This window comes from Candida dubliniensis, chromosome 3 (assembly GCF_000026945.1).
Source record: "Candida dubliniensis CD36 chromosome 3, complete sequence".
Classification (NCBI taxonomy): Eukaryota; Fungi; Ascomycota; class Pichiomycetes; order Serinales; family Debaryomycetaceae; genus Candida; species Candida dubliniensis.
Genome location: NC_012862.1, coordinates 1516005 through 1533031, shown reverse-complemented (window position 1 = coordinate 1533031; position 17027 = coordinate 1516005). Strand labels below are relative to the sequence as shown.

Here is a 17027-nt window from a genome sequence, read left to right as displayed (position 1 = left end):
GGATTCAATAATATTTATAATGATTTTCGTTTGTGTTTTCTAGTCACAAGTGTGGGAGTCTTTTATTGTTTTTTGATTCCAAATAGGATAAGAAAGGCAAAGATTGATTGTGTTATAAATAAGATGTCCTAATCAAATGCAAATGTGTGATGACAAATGAATAAAGTTATGAAACCACAAAATAATTGTCTTCTTATAAGCTGATGATATTTGGTAGCAAAGATAATCAAACAATAAGAAATGAAAAAAAAAAAAAAAAAATTAGTTGTGTTATAATAAATTAGAATATTAAACTGAAAATAAAGTGGCAGTATATGTAGATATATATATGTATGTAGGTATTCGTTAGTAATTAATAGAGAGAATGGGTAAAATGATAGGCTACGATGAGAATGAAAAATGGGATGGAATGAGGTGGGGAGTTGTGACTTATTCGGAAATATATCCTATTCAAATTTATTACCATTAAATTTTTTTTTTTCTTTTGCCACAAAAAGAAGGGAACTAAAAAAAAAGGAAAAAGGAAAAACCACCAACAAGAATAAGCCTTGGGCCATGGAGAGAGAGAGAGCAAATCAATGAATTACGTGAATAGATTAATCAGTGCTGCATATATATGTGCCCTTGTTTGCACAAAAGCAGATGATGATGATAAATCCAAAATTAAAATACAAGACGTGTTCAAATGCACACCTAAACTCACATAAACTTGCATGCAACTGAACTGATACGTACATGAATATGCATGCATTAAGACATACGTAACCCCCCAAATACACGAAAGGAAAAGTGGCAAGGTTTTCTATTTCTTCGACTGTACTACAAGAAAGATGAAAAAAAAAAAAAAAAACTTAGGATGTTGATCAATCAAATATATAAGAAAGGAAGTGTATAGTGAAATGAAAAGATATAACAATATCAACTACTTTGGCTTGATTAGAAGAGTATAAAACAAAGAGATAGAAACACAAACGAAGGAGTACAGAAAATAACTTTATTTCTTAAAATTGGAAAAACAGGATTTCATTTTTGTTTTTATCATTTTTGCATTTCATATTTAAAGTTGTCTTTAGAATTTTCAATTTATTTATTTCTTTTTTTAAATCTTGTTTCTTTCTGTGGAGTTCTTGTGTGACTAATAAATTTTTGACCGTATGATTCAGATTCATCATCTAAAAGACGACAGCACGTTAGAGTGAGACCAACTTGGCCCAATAGTTAGCGATAAACAAAAGGGAAATAACACGAGAGGAGCCACTATTAAGAAAATCAACATAGGGATCATCATAATCTGTGTTTACCGTACTTATAAACTAAAACTTTAGTCTCTCGTGTGTTTTTTCCTTTTAACTAGTTTCAATTAAAAGGAGAGCTAAATTGCAAAAATACAGGAAAGTGGTACAAAAACACGTACACAATAGATTCTGGAACACAAGTTTTTTGGGTTGTAGACACACACACACACACACATAAAACATATATAAAACATCGCAGTATGTTTTTTTTTGCAATTTGTAGATACAATACAATGAAAATCCTCGTCGTCAACGTTCATCAGATCCGTTGAGAGCCCTACCCAGGAGTTTTTTTTGGTTTTTTTAACTTGCAAATAACATCCTTTTATTGGATTATCCAATTTATATAAATGTAATAGATTATTTCAAATTTTAACATACGAAGGGGAGAGTCATAGATAAGTATGCAGGTATCTGTAGGTTTTTGCTAATTCGGTTGATTGGTTGATTGTTTTGTTGTTATGTTGTCGGAATAGCTAACGAATTGATAAGCAAGTATTATATCTCTCCAAATCCAACAGAATTGAACAAGAAAAGATAAAAATATAATAGTTATTACTATTATCAGTATTATTTATGTTGATATTATTATATAGATTGATTGTATCTGTTGATCTGAATTTTTGGAGTCGCATTCATGTTGTTCATGATACTGGTTATCAGTATTTACATTACTGATGCAGTGGTTAAGTACTTCTCCTCTCATCAAACGTTTCTTGGTTTTTTTTTTTTTGATTTAATTCTGACCATTCTGAAATCAATTCAGGATTGAAAAGAATACTTGATCCATATTCGTTCACGAACTTTACTCCTTGTCTCTCTTTCAAATTTTACGATGAAAAATATTTATCATATTATTATTGTTGTTAGTGATATTTTAATTTAACTTATCGTGGAAACACTCACAAGACAATAAAGTTAGAAGCAAATAATTATACAATAACTTGAACATATATTTAATCGATATTCTTGGAAATCTAATGGGTTTTGGGTAGCTTATTAGGTAAATTGAACCCCCTAATAGACCAAGACAATTAGAAAATGAGTCCAATTGCAATCTTTGTGTTATCTGCCCAACCATCTTTTTTTTTTGGTTTGCATTCTAAAACCAGGACTGTAAGTTGTGACATTGTTGCAATGATAATATTATTATCCATTATTGTCATAAAGATCTCAAGTGTATTATTATTATTATTGTTTTTTGTTTCTTTTCTTTTTCTTTCTTTTAGGAAATGTGGGTTAGTTGGTCGGTTACTCGAACGACTAGTAATTGAATTATTATATTTAACACCGATCAAAAAATAATAAGAAGAAATACCACATGCTTTTAAAATAAAATTGACAAACCTAGAATTAAACTGAAACTAACCAACACCAGCAAATATATCGTGACTTTGTGTCTGTACAAGATAAAGGAGATCAGGTATATTTGAGTTTGAACGACTAGGTATTTTCTACCTCTGTGTGTGTGTGTGTGTGTGGGTATCCCTATTGTCCACCTTGATTTCAACAACATTACAAAATGAAATATTTCATGGCTTATTGTTTATGTTGAAGCAATTTTCCTTTTCTGCGGTCAATTGGACTTCCATCTTTCTTTTGTTCAAGGGTTCATTTAACATTATCATCGACCTCTATAACCTTTTTTGATTCGCTATGTCTTATCGACTAATTGATAATGTTTTCAACCACCTTAACCGAAGAAATCGTTGGTTAGTATCGCTTAATATTACGATTTTTAGTGTATTTGTGCACCTATGCTTGTTTGTGAGACCTCTTTGTATATATGCCAAGCGAGCAAAAAATGAATGAACTACAAAAAAACAAGAAACTGAAAAAGTGAAAAATCAATACGAAACATTTTTTGTTTCGTTTTTTACAAAGAATTTCAAATCTTTAAACTATAATTCTATACTTTCAATAATTTTGCAGTACATGAAGATTAACAAGTTAATTGGGTTATGTTGGTTTGTGATAGTACCACCACCCAGCCAAAAAAACAGTTAATTGTCTATAGGCACAATTGTGCATAAATCTTTTTTTAAGTTTAATTCTCCTTTTTTTCTTTTTTTTTTTTCCGCTTCAAATACTCAAAATCTAAAACTCGCCCTGCCCCTTCTCGCCCGTGTCCTCCCGCCCCCCGGAAATGTTGAATAGCTTATTTGTATATGTATATTGAGTTAATCTCAATGGATAATTGTAATTCTTGAGTTTATTATTAGTGGTTGGTTAAATTAATCGGAAAACTGCCAAGCTGAGAATTTCAGTATTATCAAATCAAATTCTATTTACAAATCAACAATAATAAAAAGTAATAAGCGGTTCCTGAAGCAATGCAATGAATAAAAAAAAAAAAAAAATACTAGTATTATTATTATATTTTAGTGCTTCTCTGTTTGTTCGTTGATTGGGTTTTCTCGTATTGTAATTTCGGCGTTGAAATCTCTTAGTCTAATAACTTCGGCGAAATGTAAGGATCCAACCAAAATTATAGATTTCGAAATTTTTCTGTTTAAATTTCAGTCCAGTAAAGAATCAAATCCAACGGTTTATGCACAGTGACTCAAACTTTTGTATTTGTTGTCTTTGGTCGTGAGATTGTACCATCGATATACAGCAACCTTGACAAAGTGGTTCTCGACTTTGATTCTATATAAACATACGTAAAAAACGAAATCCGGAAAACAATGCACCCATTACCAAATCAAGAGTGAACACAAACTCCACTTTCTGGGAATTGATGCACCATGTCATACCTTTACCTAGCACAATTTGAAAAAAAAATTAAAAAGCAAGGTCATTTGCATGTATCTTGAACTAACTTCTTGACAAAAAAACCAACAAATCAGATTGGCATACTCGTTGGTGTTGTTGTTGTTGTTGTAGATTAGCCGAAATTTGGAAACAAAATTGCTGTTTGTGTATTCTTGGTTGGCAATTTTGTCAACTTCTAGCGATACTTTGCAAAGATCACTCCAAAAAGTTTTACACCATTGCAGTTACGATTTTAAGGAGGATAAGGATAGGGATTCCAAATAAAAGATTCTTCAAATTATTTTTAATACGCTATAAAGGTGGTGCAAGGGGGTATAACTAATTAATCGTCAAAAAAATAATAATAATAATAATATACACATGTTTCAGATTGAATTAAATACTCAATGGTTTAGATATAATAACAGTAATTATTATTTTAGCCAAAGGGGAAGTGGGAGGAGGTAGAGAATTATTATTATGGCAGTGGCAATAGTGGTGATGGATGTCCTGCGGTGGCTAAGTTTTGAAACACAGATTTAGCTATTTCTGTCTTTGCTGTTTTCGTACGATTATGTGTTTTTGAAAATTCTGAAAATCTACACCGTGTTTGGAGTCTTATTATCATTAGTACTTGAATAAATGACTTGGGATAAGCAGGCTTACATTTACAATAGATAACGAGAAAAATTGTGGTGGGTTGATGTTTACGCAAGCAAATGGTTTGTTCTTGTCTTTCGTTTATTTTTTGGTTTAATTAATTATGTGGAAATATGACACGGTTTTTTGAATAAATTTAGTGAAGGAAAAGGGAAAAGAAGAAAAAAAAAAAAAAAAAACTAAACACAAATTTTGAAGAATTGAAATTGGTTATCTGTACGATGTGTTAATTTAAGTTTTCTATATTGTGTAACAAAACCAACAATACTTTCTTGTTGTTGTTGTTGTTTCTTATTGTTACAATTCTCATCGTTTAATATTCCAATTGTCTATTGGTATCCCGGCCCTTCTTCTTCTTCTTCTTCTTTTCCTTTGTAGTTTGGCTTTGTCAACAGCAGCAAAGGGTCAGACTTTTGTTTGTTTGTTTGGTTGGTTGGTCCGAATCACTAGAAGCTCTATTGTTTAAGATCATTTGTATTGTGTAACTTTGTTTGATTCATAAACCGACTGTCAAGGCCTCTCTTCTATTATTCTTACTTTTCTATTGCTTTGTTGAGTTCTTTTATGACTACGTTAAAACTTGCAAAGACATTTAATGGTATTGTAAAAACAGATACCGCGAAATAATAAGAGAGTGTTGTGTGTAACACATCTTATTACAGATTAAAAAACTAAATAATTGCTCAACTCACCATAACCCTTCTACCGTTAAGCTAGGTCGGGCTGTTTCCTACCCTCAAGCAAGGTAGAAGATTTCCATACGTTACACACCAACTACTGTCTCGAATTTCGTACCCGTACATACTGTTTTATATAGAGATATTTTATTTTGGTGTATTATCTTGTCTTTTTTTGGAGGCAACGGGCGTTGTTGGTAAAATATTATCAATCTGGTCAATAAAAAGAAAGTGGTACTAACCGTAACAGATGGTCCGCCCCCCCCTGTAGATTGTGGTGTTGTTGCAGTTGAGGATGGTTACAGTGCTACTGAATGCATAATAAATTATTACAACATCATGCATTTGGGGTTAGCTGGCTGGCTGCTAGACCAATCGTCCATAATAATAATAGTAAGCGAATAAACAAAAAAAAAAAATATTAATATTTTCACACACGGTGCATTCTACTAAAAATACATAGGGTGTAAAAATAATAATAATAATAAGTATAATATTTGACTTGATATTGGTGCTAGTGGTGGGGATTCGGATTAAATGGTTTTAAATAATAAAGGGGAATGGTTTGTTCTTGGTGTTTGATATTCCAAAAATACATTTGGATTAAGTTTTTGTTAGACTTGGCAGGTTTGTCTAGATTGGATTGTTGATATTTGTTGACAATAATGGTAGCCAATATGATGATTTGGTTTTTTGTTTTTAACTTGAAATTCGCAACTTTTTTGTCTACAAAATTTGTCAACTCTTAAATTTCTCACAAATGATACATACCCATAACTAAACAAAACTGTAGAAAACTGTTGTGTCATCTGGAATAACGCTTAACTTATGCTCTATTTTTCTATATTACTCAACTATGAAACTTCTTTAAGTAAATTATCACTTGTTGCGTTAATATATGAATACGTATTTTTTTATCAATTGTATCTTAGCGGAAAACCAAAAAAGAGTGATTCTTCTTGAAATAGTGATAATAATGTTAAATTACGTACCAATCATTGGAAATTATGTCAGATATCCACACCAAGGTAATCAAACTCCATGGATTTTAATTAAGCATGTACTAATAACCAATATAATATAGCATTATTTGTAATATTTACTGTACACAACATTCTAAAAAGTTTCAAATTTAACAACAAGCCATCATAGTATAGTGGTCATTATAAATCGTTGTGGTGTTTTAAGCACTGCGAACTGCAATCCCGATTAGACCCAAGTTCGATTCTTGGTGATGGCATGTTTTTTTTTTTGGATGTTGGATTTTTTTTCTTGCCGAGGAGTTTCTGCCTTGCTCCCCATTTTCTTGTGCCAAAATAGAAGGGTCAATTGACTCACCAACAACATACAGAATCTAACAAAAAAAAATGTATGTATATTATTTACTAATTCTAATCTAGTAAAAACAATCATTATATAAAATAAATAGAATTGAACGAAAATAAACAATAATTATAATAATCATGGTGTTAAAAATGATAATATAGCAAACAAATATCTTGGAAGCAGCATATCTAAGTCAAACCAAATCAATAGCACGTAATAAAATCAAATAAAAAAAATGAAGTAAAATAGACAAAAAAAAAACAAAAACAGTTGACAGATGTGATAGCCAATAGTTTATAATCCTTCAAGTGTTACGATGATTGTTGACTAACGGCCACGTTATTTCTCTTCCCTATTCCTTTTTCTTTGGAATAAAATTTCATTGAACACAAAGGAATTCCCTCTAAAGACTTGTCCGGACCGAATTGATCTTATCAAGCATCCGCAAGAATGAATCAGTAATATTTTTACCATCTTTGGAGATACTGATTTTTTATTTTCCAAAAGTTTCTGTACTTCTCTCTATTTATTGTTCTTCCTCTGCATCAGATTTTCCAAAATCATTACCAGTGGTAGAAGTAGTAGGAATATTTTGGAAAACACGAGTTGCTTGTCTTTTCTCCTGACGATGTTCCCAAGGGAAAATTGGACTGTGACTAACTTCTTCCTCTTCCTCTTCGACTTCCACCAATTCAGTGCCTTGGTCAATATCTTTCTTATCCCATGCATTCAAAGTTTTACCAAACTTCAACTTTGTTGCTTCACCTCTAGGTAAATTCAACAATCTATACTTCAATGCAACATCATCTCCAATAAACTTATTGAATTCGTCCCACCAATATTGATGAAAATTGGCTAAATCACTTGCTAAAACATTTTCATAATGCCAAGGTTTCACTTGACCAATAAAATGTAATACTTTAATATCCTTAAAAAATCTATTGAATGCTGGTAAATACTGATAATCTTGACGATAATTAGGCGTCACATTATATAAATAAGGTAACCTTATCCAATTTTCCAACTTGAAAAATTCATTAAACAATCCTTGATCGCCACCATCAAAAGTATTGCTTGGATCAACACTAAATTCCAATAATTGTTCAAATGTCTGTTTATTAGGTTTCAACTTGAATACCCCGGAATTAAAAATATCTGGCCATCCGGAATCAGAAGCAGCACCAATCTGGTTATTATCAATATCATAACCAATAAACAATTGATCTAAATTTTGTAATGGTAATACGTCGGCATCAAGAAAAACAATTGAATCATAATTTAATTGATTCCATAATAAAATCTTTGAATAACTAATTGTTAATTCTTGTCGTTGCAATTGTTCAGTTAACTTCTGCAATGGAGATAAAATCAATTGATCATCAATAGGAATTAATTCATCATAAATTGATTCGATTAATTGTTTGCTTTGTAATGAAATTGAACTGGTATCTAATAAAACCAACAATTTATGTTTCGTGCCCAACTGTTTTAATCTGTTCCCCAAAGTTAAAACACCTGGTAAATAGGATTCTCCTATTAAAAGAGTGGCATAAGCATAAGACATCTGATTGTAATAAATATATAAGAATAGAAAGGAATAGTGGTGATCTTGTTGTATAGTTTTATTTATTTATTTATATTGATTAAAAAAAAATAATTGTAGCTAATGGGGAGATTTTTTTTTTTTTTTTTTTGGTTCTGGTTTGCTTTGTTCTGGTTTGCTTTGTTGATTATGAGTAGTAAAGGTAAACCTGATTAGATAAATAAATTTTTTTTAAAAAAACCAAAGAACGACAAATACTTAAATAATTAATTAAGCCAAAAAAAAAAAAAAAAACTACTAATACAGATCTAAAAATCCTTTCCCAATACCTTCACTCCCTCCCGCCCCTCCATTAATAAACATTTGAAATTTACAAGCAACTGTTAAAATTAGTTTGACTGGGAAGAATAAACCACAGTAACAAACCCATTTGAGTTGGTTTGTAGGACAGAAGTTTATTTAATGATATAACTTCTTTGCACATATCAACCATTCATTAGTAAACTATTATTCAATTGACTTTTAGCTGGTTTTGTTGTCCGTGAGTAAAAACAAAGCTGTCAAAGCTATTGCCGAAGCGAATGCTTTATGTGAGTGGGGTGGCGGGGTGGCGGGGTGGCGGGGTGGCAGGGTCATTGTTTTTTGCGGGTTATGTAGATATTATAATATCATCTCATGTCAATTAAAGTAGACATGTAAATTTTATTAATAATATAGAATTCATAGCCAGATGACAATACCCTTTGTTGTTGTAATTATTGAAGTTTTCCACTCAGAGTTTATTATCTTTGTTAAGCGCACACAAAATCAATGTCAGACTAAATAAATTCATTATTGAGTAGTCATCTGGCCTGAACTCCACACTAACACAAAATCAACCTACTAACAACAACAGCTATAGCAACTATATATAAATTTGTATAGTTATCTTCTATATCCTATTCAATGAACTAACTACTAACTACAATGCACCACCAGAGGTGAAGCAAAGAATCAAGAAAAAGTCTTAATAATCTCAATTCAAAATTAACATTTCCACTCCCACACCTACAACACATCAGCCTTTAATTTGAACAACCTCCCAATACTTAACATTGTTCAATAGATTTGATTATCAGTCGTATGTTGGCCAGCAAAACCAGAAAATAAGAAAAACCAACCCAAAACTCTCTTTCTTAATCCATTTCCTGCACTTCAAATGTCCAATGACCATTTGTCGGATCGTAACTAACAAATTTCATCTCTGGTATCGTCTTTAAATTCTCTATGTGACGTTTGACAATCTCACTTTTGGGATCTAATATTGGCAATTTATCAGCTTTATTTATTGGATAACATCCTTCTAACGTGATTCGTGCCGGTAAGTTTAATCCTTCTCCAGGTTTAGGCTTGTTATCATCTGGGTAAACAACACAAGTTTTGTTGGAGAATGTAACTAAATTTCCAGCAATGTCATCTAAATTGACAATAGAAGTTAAATCTACTGGCTCAAGGAATTCTAATTCACCATAATGTTTTCTACCAATCTTAAATTTAGTGATAGATTTTAATTCAAGAAGTGACTTCTTTTTCAATTCCAGAAGTGAAGGTGACATCCAATATCCATCTTTGTCAACATCAGAATCCTGAACTTGATCTTGCTGTTGTTTTTCTTGTTCTGCTTGCAATTCCAATTTATCTTTATCGGTTTTCTCTAAAGGTTCTGGTGTGGATGCAGATAATTCTTTCGAATCTGATTTATCCAAAACAAATGTTACCTGCTTTGTTGGACCTGATGACAGACCCGTTAATAAAGCATTAGAAGCTTTAGATTTATCTAAAACCAAACTTTTGAAACTTTCCTTTGGTCTAAAAATATCAGAAGATATAATTGCCTGGTCAGTAGCAGCGGAAAACAAATCATCTGTTTTCTTATTCTTATATACATCATCCTTTACCAATTCAGTCGACGTTTTTGTTGGTAATGAACTCACCTTGAACAACGGAGTAACCTTCTGTGAAGTACTTCCAAGAGTAACCGCTTTCTTAATAGGTGCTGCAGATTTAACTAATGAAAACTGTGGAAGATTATTTGCTTGTTGTTGCTGCTGCTGCTGTTGTTGTGATGATGTTCCCGTTATGGATTGGAAAAGAGGGTTGTTACCATAAGGATTTTGAGAACTGATACTAGCCAATGCCTGTTGTGCTTGTTGAGGCTGTTGTTGTACAGTTGTCGCGCCTCCAAATAATCCTCCTGTCAAATTAGAATTTGCTGTCGCATTGGTATTTGCCTTTGCTCCAAATAATCCACCTGTTGATGCTGCACCGCCTCCAAACAAGCCACCTCCAACATTAGTTGTTTGTTGCTGGCCACCAAATAATCCACCACCCTGTGGCGCAGTTGTTCCAGGTTTGGCTCCAAATAAGCCACCTCCCAACTGCGACTGTTGCGGTTGCTGCTGTTGTTGTTGTTGTTGACCACCAAACAATCCACCCCCAGTTGCCGCTTTATTACCAAACAACCCACCACCATTTGCCGTGGTTGATCCAGCCGGCTTGTTTCCAAACAATCCACCTTCTGGCGTGTTTTGTTGACTTTGTTGACCAAACAACCCTCCTCCTTGTTGTGCTTGTCCTGGTTGTTGACCACCAAACAACCCACCCGAAGTGGCAGGCTTTGACCCAAATAACCCCCCACCAGTAGTTGAGGTATTCTGTTGACCACCAAACAAACCTCCGCCGGATGCATTGGTATTACTTTGTCCAAACATTGAACCACCAGCAGGTTTAGCACCAAACAATCCACTTCCAGCATTTTGTTGTTGGTTCTGTCCAAATAAACCTCCTGTGACACCTGGTTGTTGTTGTTGTTGTTGTTGATTTTGTTGCCCAAATAAACCTCCTGATGTAGATGATCCAAATCCTGTAGTTGCTGGTTTATTTGCTCCAAACCCAGTATTTCCTTGTTGACCAAAAGCATTACCACCAGCACCAAATCCCGTGTTGTTTGAACCAAAAGTAGATCCTCCAGTATTTGAACCAAATGCAGTACCAGTTCCACTTCCAAATAACCCCCCTGATTGCTGTTGTTGTTGTTGTTGTGTGTTGCTCTGACCAAATGGCGAATTATTGCTTGCCCCACCAAATGCGTTGTTTGATTGAGCCTGGCCAAATGGGGAATTGTTATTGGCAGTTCCAAATCCTGATGAGATTTGACCACCAAAAGCATTACCACCAGACCCGAATAAACCACCACCTGTACCCCCAGTGTTGGTGTTACTACCAAATACCCCTCCGGAAGAACCGAATCCTGTGGCAGGTTTACCAAAAGTGCTGTTAGCACCACCTCCAAAAGTATTGGATGTACCCGAACCAAATGATCCTGCTGTATTAGAACCAAAAGGTGACTGGTTCTGATTTGTAGTTCCAAATGCCCCTGTTGTAGAAGCAGCCCCAAAAGGAGAGGTACCAGCTGGCTTATTGCCAAAAGTTGACCCAAACGCTGATCCAAAAGCAGAACCTGAAGGGTTTGTTGCTCCAGCAGCGCCACCTCCAAAAGGTGAAGCCCCTGTACCAAACCCAAATCCCCCTCCAGTAGCATTGGTACCCGCAGCACCACCAAAGCCAGCACTTGCAGTAGCACCTGCTGGTGGAAATCTTCTTCCTTGTTCATAATCCTTTAATCTCAATTCTTCAAAAGAGAAATTTTTATATTCTGGCATACAACAAATGTTTTGGAAAACATTAGTCATGTTTGCAGAGTCCTTTTCTGTGAATGGAGTAAATTGTTTTCCTGCAGTACCATTATTGATATTTGGATCAACACCTGCTCCACCGCCAAAAGCATTTGTTGTAGATGCTCCAAAAGGTGAAGATGTATTAGCAGCAGTGGTTCCAAAACCACCAAATGTCGAAGTAGCTGGTTTACTCCCAAATAAACCACCTCCAGTAGCTGATGATCCAAAGACAGACCCTGAATTATTGCCAGAGCCAAATGCAGATGTGGTTTGCTGTGGTTGTTGTTGCTGCTGTTGTTGTTGACCAAACGGGGATGAACTGGTACCGTTTGACGTAGAACCGAAAAGTCCACCTCCAGTATTAGCTCCAAATGCCAGTGTGGTGTTTGTGTTCGAGCTAGCACCAAATGCATTGGCTCCTCCAAACCCTGTTGAGGAATTGACATTGCTACCAAAAATACCACCTCCTGTTGTGTTTGTATTAGCTGATGCAAACGGTGATGACGCAGTATTAGTTGTAGCGGCACCACCTGCACCTCCAAACGGCGAATTGTTGGTTGTTGAGTTAGAACCAAATCCTCCAAAACCTGATGATGCTCCTCCTCCAAACATTTTAATATTCAATTGACTTTGCGAGTGAAGGGGGAATTGATTGATGTTAAAAAATGGTTTCCTTATGTTATGGTTTTTTTTTTTTCTCTTTCTTTTTCTCTCTCTCTCTACAATTTTGATCACTCACTAACTACATCGAAAAGCGTCGTGTACTGTAATACAAATCTACATACCAGATTATTCCTTCCTTTTAGCTTTCTTACCAAGAACACTCCTAATATCCTCTCCATTTTTCCTTTTTGTTGATTTCTTTTCGGCCTTAGCATTCTTTGCTTCGAACTTCTTCAAGTGCTCTGCGCGTTCTTTGCCGCCTAACTTTAAAAGTTCATTCTTTTTGGCAATAAAGTCAGGGTCATCAATGGATTTACCCTCTAGCCATTCTAATAACTTGATTTCTTCTCCATAAACCGAGTCATCATTTCCCACCGGGGTCTCTAAAATAATTGGAATGTTTTTCAATCTATCACTATTTGCAATCACTCGGAAAACCTCTAATCCCAAAAAGCCATATCCCAATTTTTGATGCAAGTCTCGATTTGCACCGAGTGGTGCCTTTGAATCATTTAAATGGATGGCACTTAAATACTCGGCACCTATTATCTCGTCGAATTGCTTTAAAAATTCTTCAAACTTTTCCTTGTCTGAGATATCATAACCAGCAGCAAATGAATGACATGTATCCAAACACACACCAACTCTAGATTTCTCTTCAACCATAACAATCACATCCTTAATGTCTTGCAAATTAGAACCAATCAAGTTCCCATGACCTGCCATATTCTCAATGACTATTTTAACAAACTCAGTTTCCTTAATTGCTTTGTTAATATTCTTGGCCAAGCGTACCAACGACTCCTTATGATCCCCATCTAAACTAGAACCAGGATGAAAATTGTACATTCCAATGTTTAGTTTTTCACATCTTTTCAAATCATCAAGAAATGACTCATAAGCTTTTTCTTCCTTTTCAGGATCAGGATTACCTAAATTGATAAAGTAAGAGCCATGTGGCAAAATGTCTGTTCTGGAATTATAACCATACTTTTCACATAATTCATGAAATTTTTTCACCTCTTCCTCTTTAATATCCGGAGAAACCCATTTTCGTGGCGATTTAAGAAACAATGCAAAGCTGTTGGCACCAATGTCCATGGCATTGAGTACCGCGTTTGATATTCCACCGGACATTCCAACATGTGCTCCAAATTTGAATTTGCTTAGACCACTCCTTTCATATTTGAATGGCTTTACAGATTTTCTTCAAAATAGTTAGTTTCTCAATATCAAATTGGTTTGAACGAAAATTAAAAAAACAAACAAACAACTATCAGTATCATATAGGTTGTACATACATCTTTGGCGGCATTATGTTGAGAGTTATGTAGGGGATAATATATATCGCGTGTGGCCATGACGGAATTTTTTTTATAGTACACGAATTGATTGTCTTGACAAAATAATTACAATACACGACAAAAGAAAAATTTTTTTTTTTTCATCCTGCATTTTCTTTGGCTGCCGTTATCAAGTTTCAACTATCTCATCTTCTAACATCAACTGTCAACAATTTTAATTACATTATATATATTTGTTGACACCACAGTTTTTTTTTCCCTTTCTTTTTATATTCGTCTGATAACATAAATCAATTCCATGTCAACAACAGACAACATCAAAATCACCATACTAAGGTATATACGTGCATTTTTTATTCCGGATACCACGCTACATTCCCGACAAAAATGGATACTAGGGTTGATTAACCTTGCCGCAGTTGTTATATTTTGGGTGCTGTCCAGTTTCCTAGTCAATGCAGTTGTTGAGGATGATACTTATAGAAAACCATTTTTCATCACTTATATCAACACAAGCTGCTTCTGTTTCTACGTCATACCATATTTGCGAATTGAAAAATTATCTATACGAGAATTTATTGATAAGTTTACCCAGGAATACCAGTATAGTAAGGTAAATCATAAACTGAAACAAGATTTGATTGAAGATTACGGATCGAGAGATAACATAGCAGCATTGGAAGAGCAAACATTACGAGTTATTGATTCCAACGAAGTGGCTGAAGAAGGAAACGAAGACCAAAATATCAATATATTCGAAACAGCAAAGTTATCTTTACAGTTTATTGTGTTATGGTTTTCTGCCAACTTGGTTACTAACGCATCTTTGTCGTATACTTCTGTGGCATCACAAACTATATTATCATCAACATCATCTTTCTTTACTTTACTCATTGGATACTTGGTATCAATTGAAAAAATTAACCAGAACAAGATATTAGGTATATTGTTGAGTTTTGCTGGGGTTTTGATTGTTACAAAAGCTGATGCAACTGAGGATAACCCTAATACCGATAATTCAGCTCTACTTATACTATGGGGCAATATACTTGCATTGTTAGGTGCATTGATTTATGGAATCTACACGATCTTACTAAAATTCAAGATTACCATACCTCACTCCAAGAAGGAAAAGAATTTAAACACGCATTTGTTCTTTGGATTTGTTGGAATCTTTTGTTTAATATTCTTATGGCCCATGGTAGTGATGTTGAATTATTTTGGGATTGAAAAATTTGAGCTACCACCCACATCAAGTGTGGCGACGATTATAGTGGCGAATGCAGTCATCACTTTTGTGAGTGATTTCTGTTGGTGTAATGCTGTATTATTAACGAGCCCATTGACAGTTACAGTGGGATTGTCGATGACAATACCTTTGGCTATGGTTGGTGATTGGGTATTTAAACAATTCGAATTAAATCTTTTGTATGTATTTGGGGCCGCGATTGTCACCACTGGTTTCCTAATCATCAATAAGGATGAGGAGGAAGATTTTGTTGAAAGCGATTGATGGACGTTTTACTAGTGTTTAGGTGGTATTTATTACATATGTTTGACATTAATCTAATATAATAGAGTAACAACAGTGATATATATATATACGCGAAAAACAAGAATAAGAAAACACACCAACAACAACAACAACATTAGCCGTTAAAAAGAGAAAGAGAAAAAAAAAAGAACAACGGCTTGAATTAGAAATTTTGAGTCTTGTTACGACGTCTAAGCTTCACCTATTCATACTAATGCAGATTGTGAACTACATTATAGGACTTTTGCTATACTTTGAGGTAGCCTTATGTAGCTCGCGTTCAGCAATCAAATTAACGGAATTAGCTAAAGAAAGTGACAATTATATCATTGATGTTTACAATAGTGATTTATCGATTCTTGAAGGACCTAGAGATTATTTCACAGTTCTAATATTTACATCTTCAAATGCTGCCCATAACTGTAAACAATGTGAAGGGGTTAAAAATGTTGTTGCTAAAGTAGCGAGGTCATGGTTTTCCGACCATGTTGATTCTCATTTGTTAACATTTATCAACATAGACTTAAATGATCCAAAAAATGGTAAGCTTTTTAATTTAATTGGCCTACAAACAGTTCCTCATATCTGGCTAGTTGCTCCAAACCCGTCAAGAGACTATGGTGATCCAAACAAAATTCTAGAAGATGCTCATCTTGAGTTTAAAATGCCTCAAGTACCACAGGATAAACAGGCATTAGAATTTGCTCAGTTCCTAAGTGAACAATTACAGAAACCCATTTTAATAAGAGACGAAGACGCGTTGGCCAAGTTTATAAAGACATTTGTCATTACTTTTTCCGTTATAGTGATAATCAGAAAAAAGGGCCCAAGCAGAATTACCGCAACTAAAAAGAAAACGATTCTCAGTCTAGTTGCAATTGCGATTGTTCTTTTGTTTACTTGTGGATACCAGTTTACTATCCAGAATTCTGTGCCGTTTGTCGCCAAAAGCGATAAAGGAGGTGTTGTGTTGATTAGTGGCGGTCAATATTATCAATTTGGGATTGAAACTTTCCTTGTCGGTGCTAATTATGCCCTGTTGGCAGGTGCGTTGTTATTATTAACCTACATTGGACGTTATAAAGTTACAGAGAAGAGTTTTATTGCAAGTGAAGACATCAAAGTATTCTTGGTCTTGTTTGTCACTATCTCTATTTATTTGTTGTACAGTTGCTTAACAAGTATTGTGCTTCGAAAAGATCAGGGATATCCCTACAGCTTTACTAAATTGTTTTGAGTTGGAATAGAAGTATCACGTTAGATTGAAGCTCTAAATAGATTCAGTAGAATAAACCAAAGTACATTAGTGTTTTAAGTATACTGATTCTTCTCGTAACATTCTGGCCAGATTCTGCATAATACCACCAATACTTACACGCGTCTAATTATTTTCTTGTTACAAATACCGAACTTGTTTTTAGAACATGAAAAAAAAAGGGGGGAACGTAGAAAAAGATTCTCTTATATTTTATTCTATTTGAACTATCAACTGTCATTTTCCTGGAAAAAATATAAATAGTAACCATAGTATAGACTATCCTGTAACAAAACCTTT

At 34.1% G+C, this 17027-nt stretch overlaps 5 protein-coding genes across 5 annotated transcripts; 2 read left to right on the top strand and 3 right to left on the bottom strand. All coding sequences in view use genetic code 12, as the record gives it.

The window, feature by feature from the left end:
• Window positions 1–7238: 7238 nt before the first annotated feature.
• On the bottom strand, window positions 7239–8276 carry CD36_86420 (glycogen synthesis initiator protein, putative; the record flags this gene model as incomplete). Its single annotated transcript, XM_002419498.1, has 1 exon — window positions 7239–8276. The coding sequence occupies one exon, from the start codon at window positions 8274–8276 to the stop codon at window positions 7239–7241; it is 1038 nt and encodes a 345-aa protein (XP_002419543.1).
• A 1154-nt stretch (window positions 8277–9430) lies between these two features.
• On the bottom strand, window positions 9431–12583 carry CD36_86410 (nuclear pore complex subunit, putative; the record flags this gene model as incomplete). Its single annotated transcript, XM_002419497.1, has 1 exon — window positions 9431–12583. The coding sequence occupies one exon, from the start codon at window positions 12581–12583 to the stop codon at window positions 9431–9433; it is 3153 nt and encodes a 1050-aa protein (XP_002419542.1).
• A 177-nt stretch (window positions 12584–12760) lies between these two features.
• Window positions 12761–13771, bottom strand: CD36_86400 (DNA repair protein, putative; the record flags this gene model as incomplete). The annotated part of the gene is made up of 1 exon (XM_002419496.1): window positions 12761–13771. The coding sequence occupies one exon, from the start codon at window positions 13769–13771 to the stop codon at window positions 12761–12763; it is 1011 nt and encodes a 336-aa protein (XP_002419541.1).
• Window positions 13772–14236: 465 nt separating this feature from the next.
• CD36_86390 (vacuolar membrane protein, putative) lies at window positions 14237–15451 on the top strand (the record flags this gene model as incomplete). The annotated part of the gene is made up of 1 exon (XM_002419495.1): window positions 14237–15451. One exon carries the CDS (start codon window positions 14237–14239, stop codon window positions 15449–15451), a length of 1215 nt encoding a protein of 404 aa, XP_002419540.1.
• A 235-nt stretch (window positions 15452–15686) lies between these two features.
• On the top strand, window positions 15687–16709 carry CD36_86380 (oligosaccharyltransferase complex subunit, putative; the record flags this gene model as incomplete). Its single annotated transcript, XM_002419494.1, has 1 exon — window positions 15687–16709. One exon carries the CDS (start codon window positions 15687–15689, stop codon window positions 16707–16709), a length of 1023 nt encoding a protein of 340 aa, XP_002419539.1.
• Between the last annotated feature and the right edge of the window lie 318 nt (window positions 16710–17027).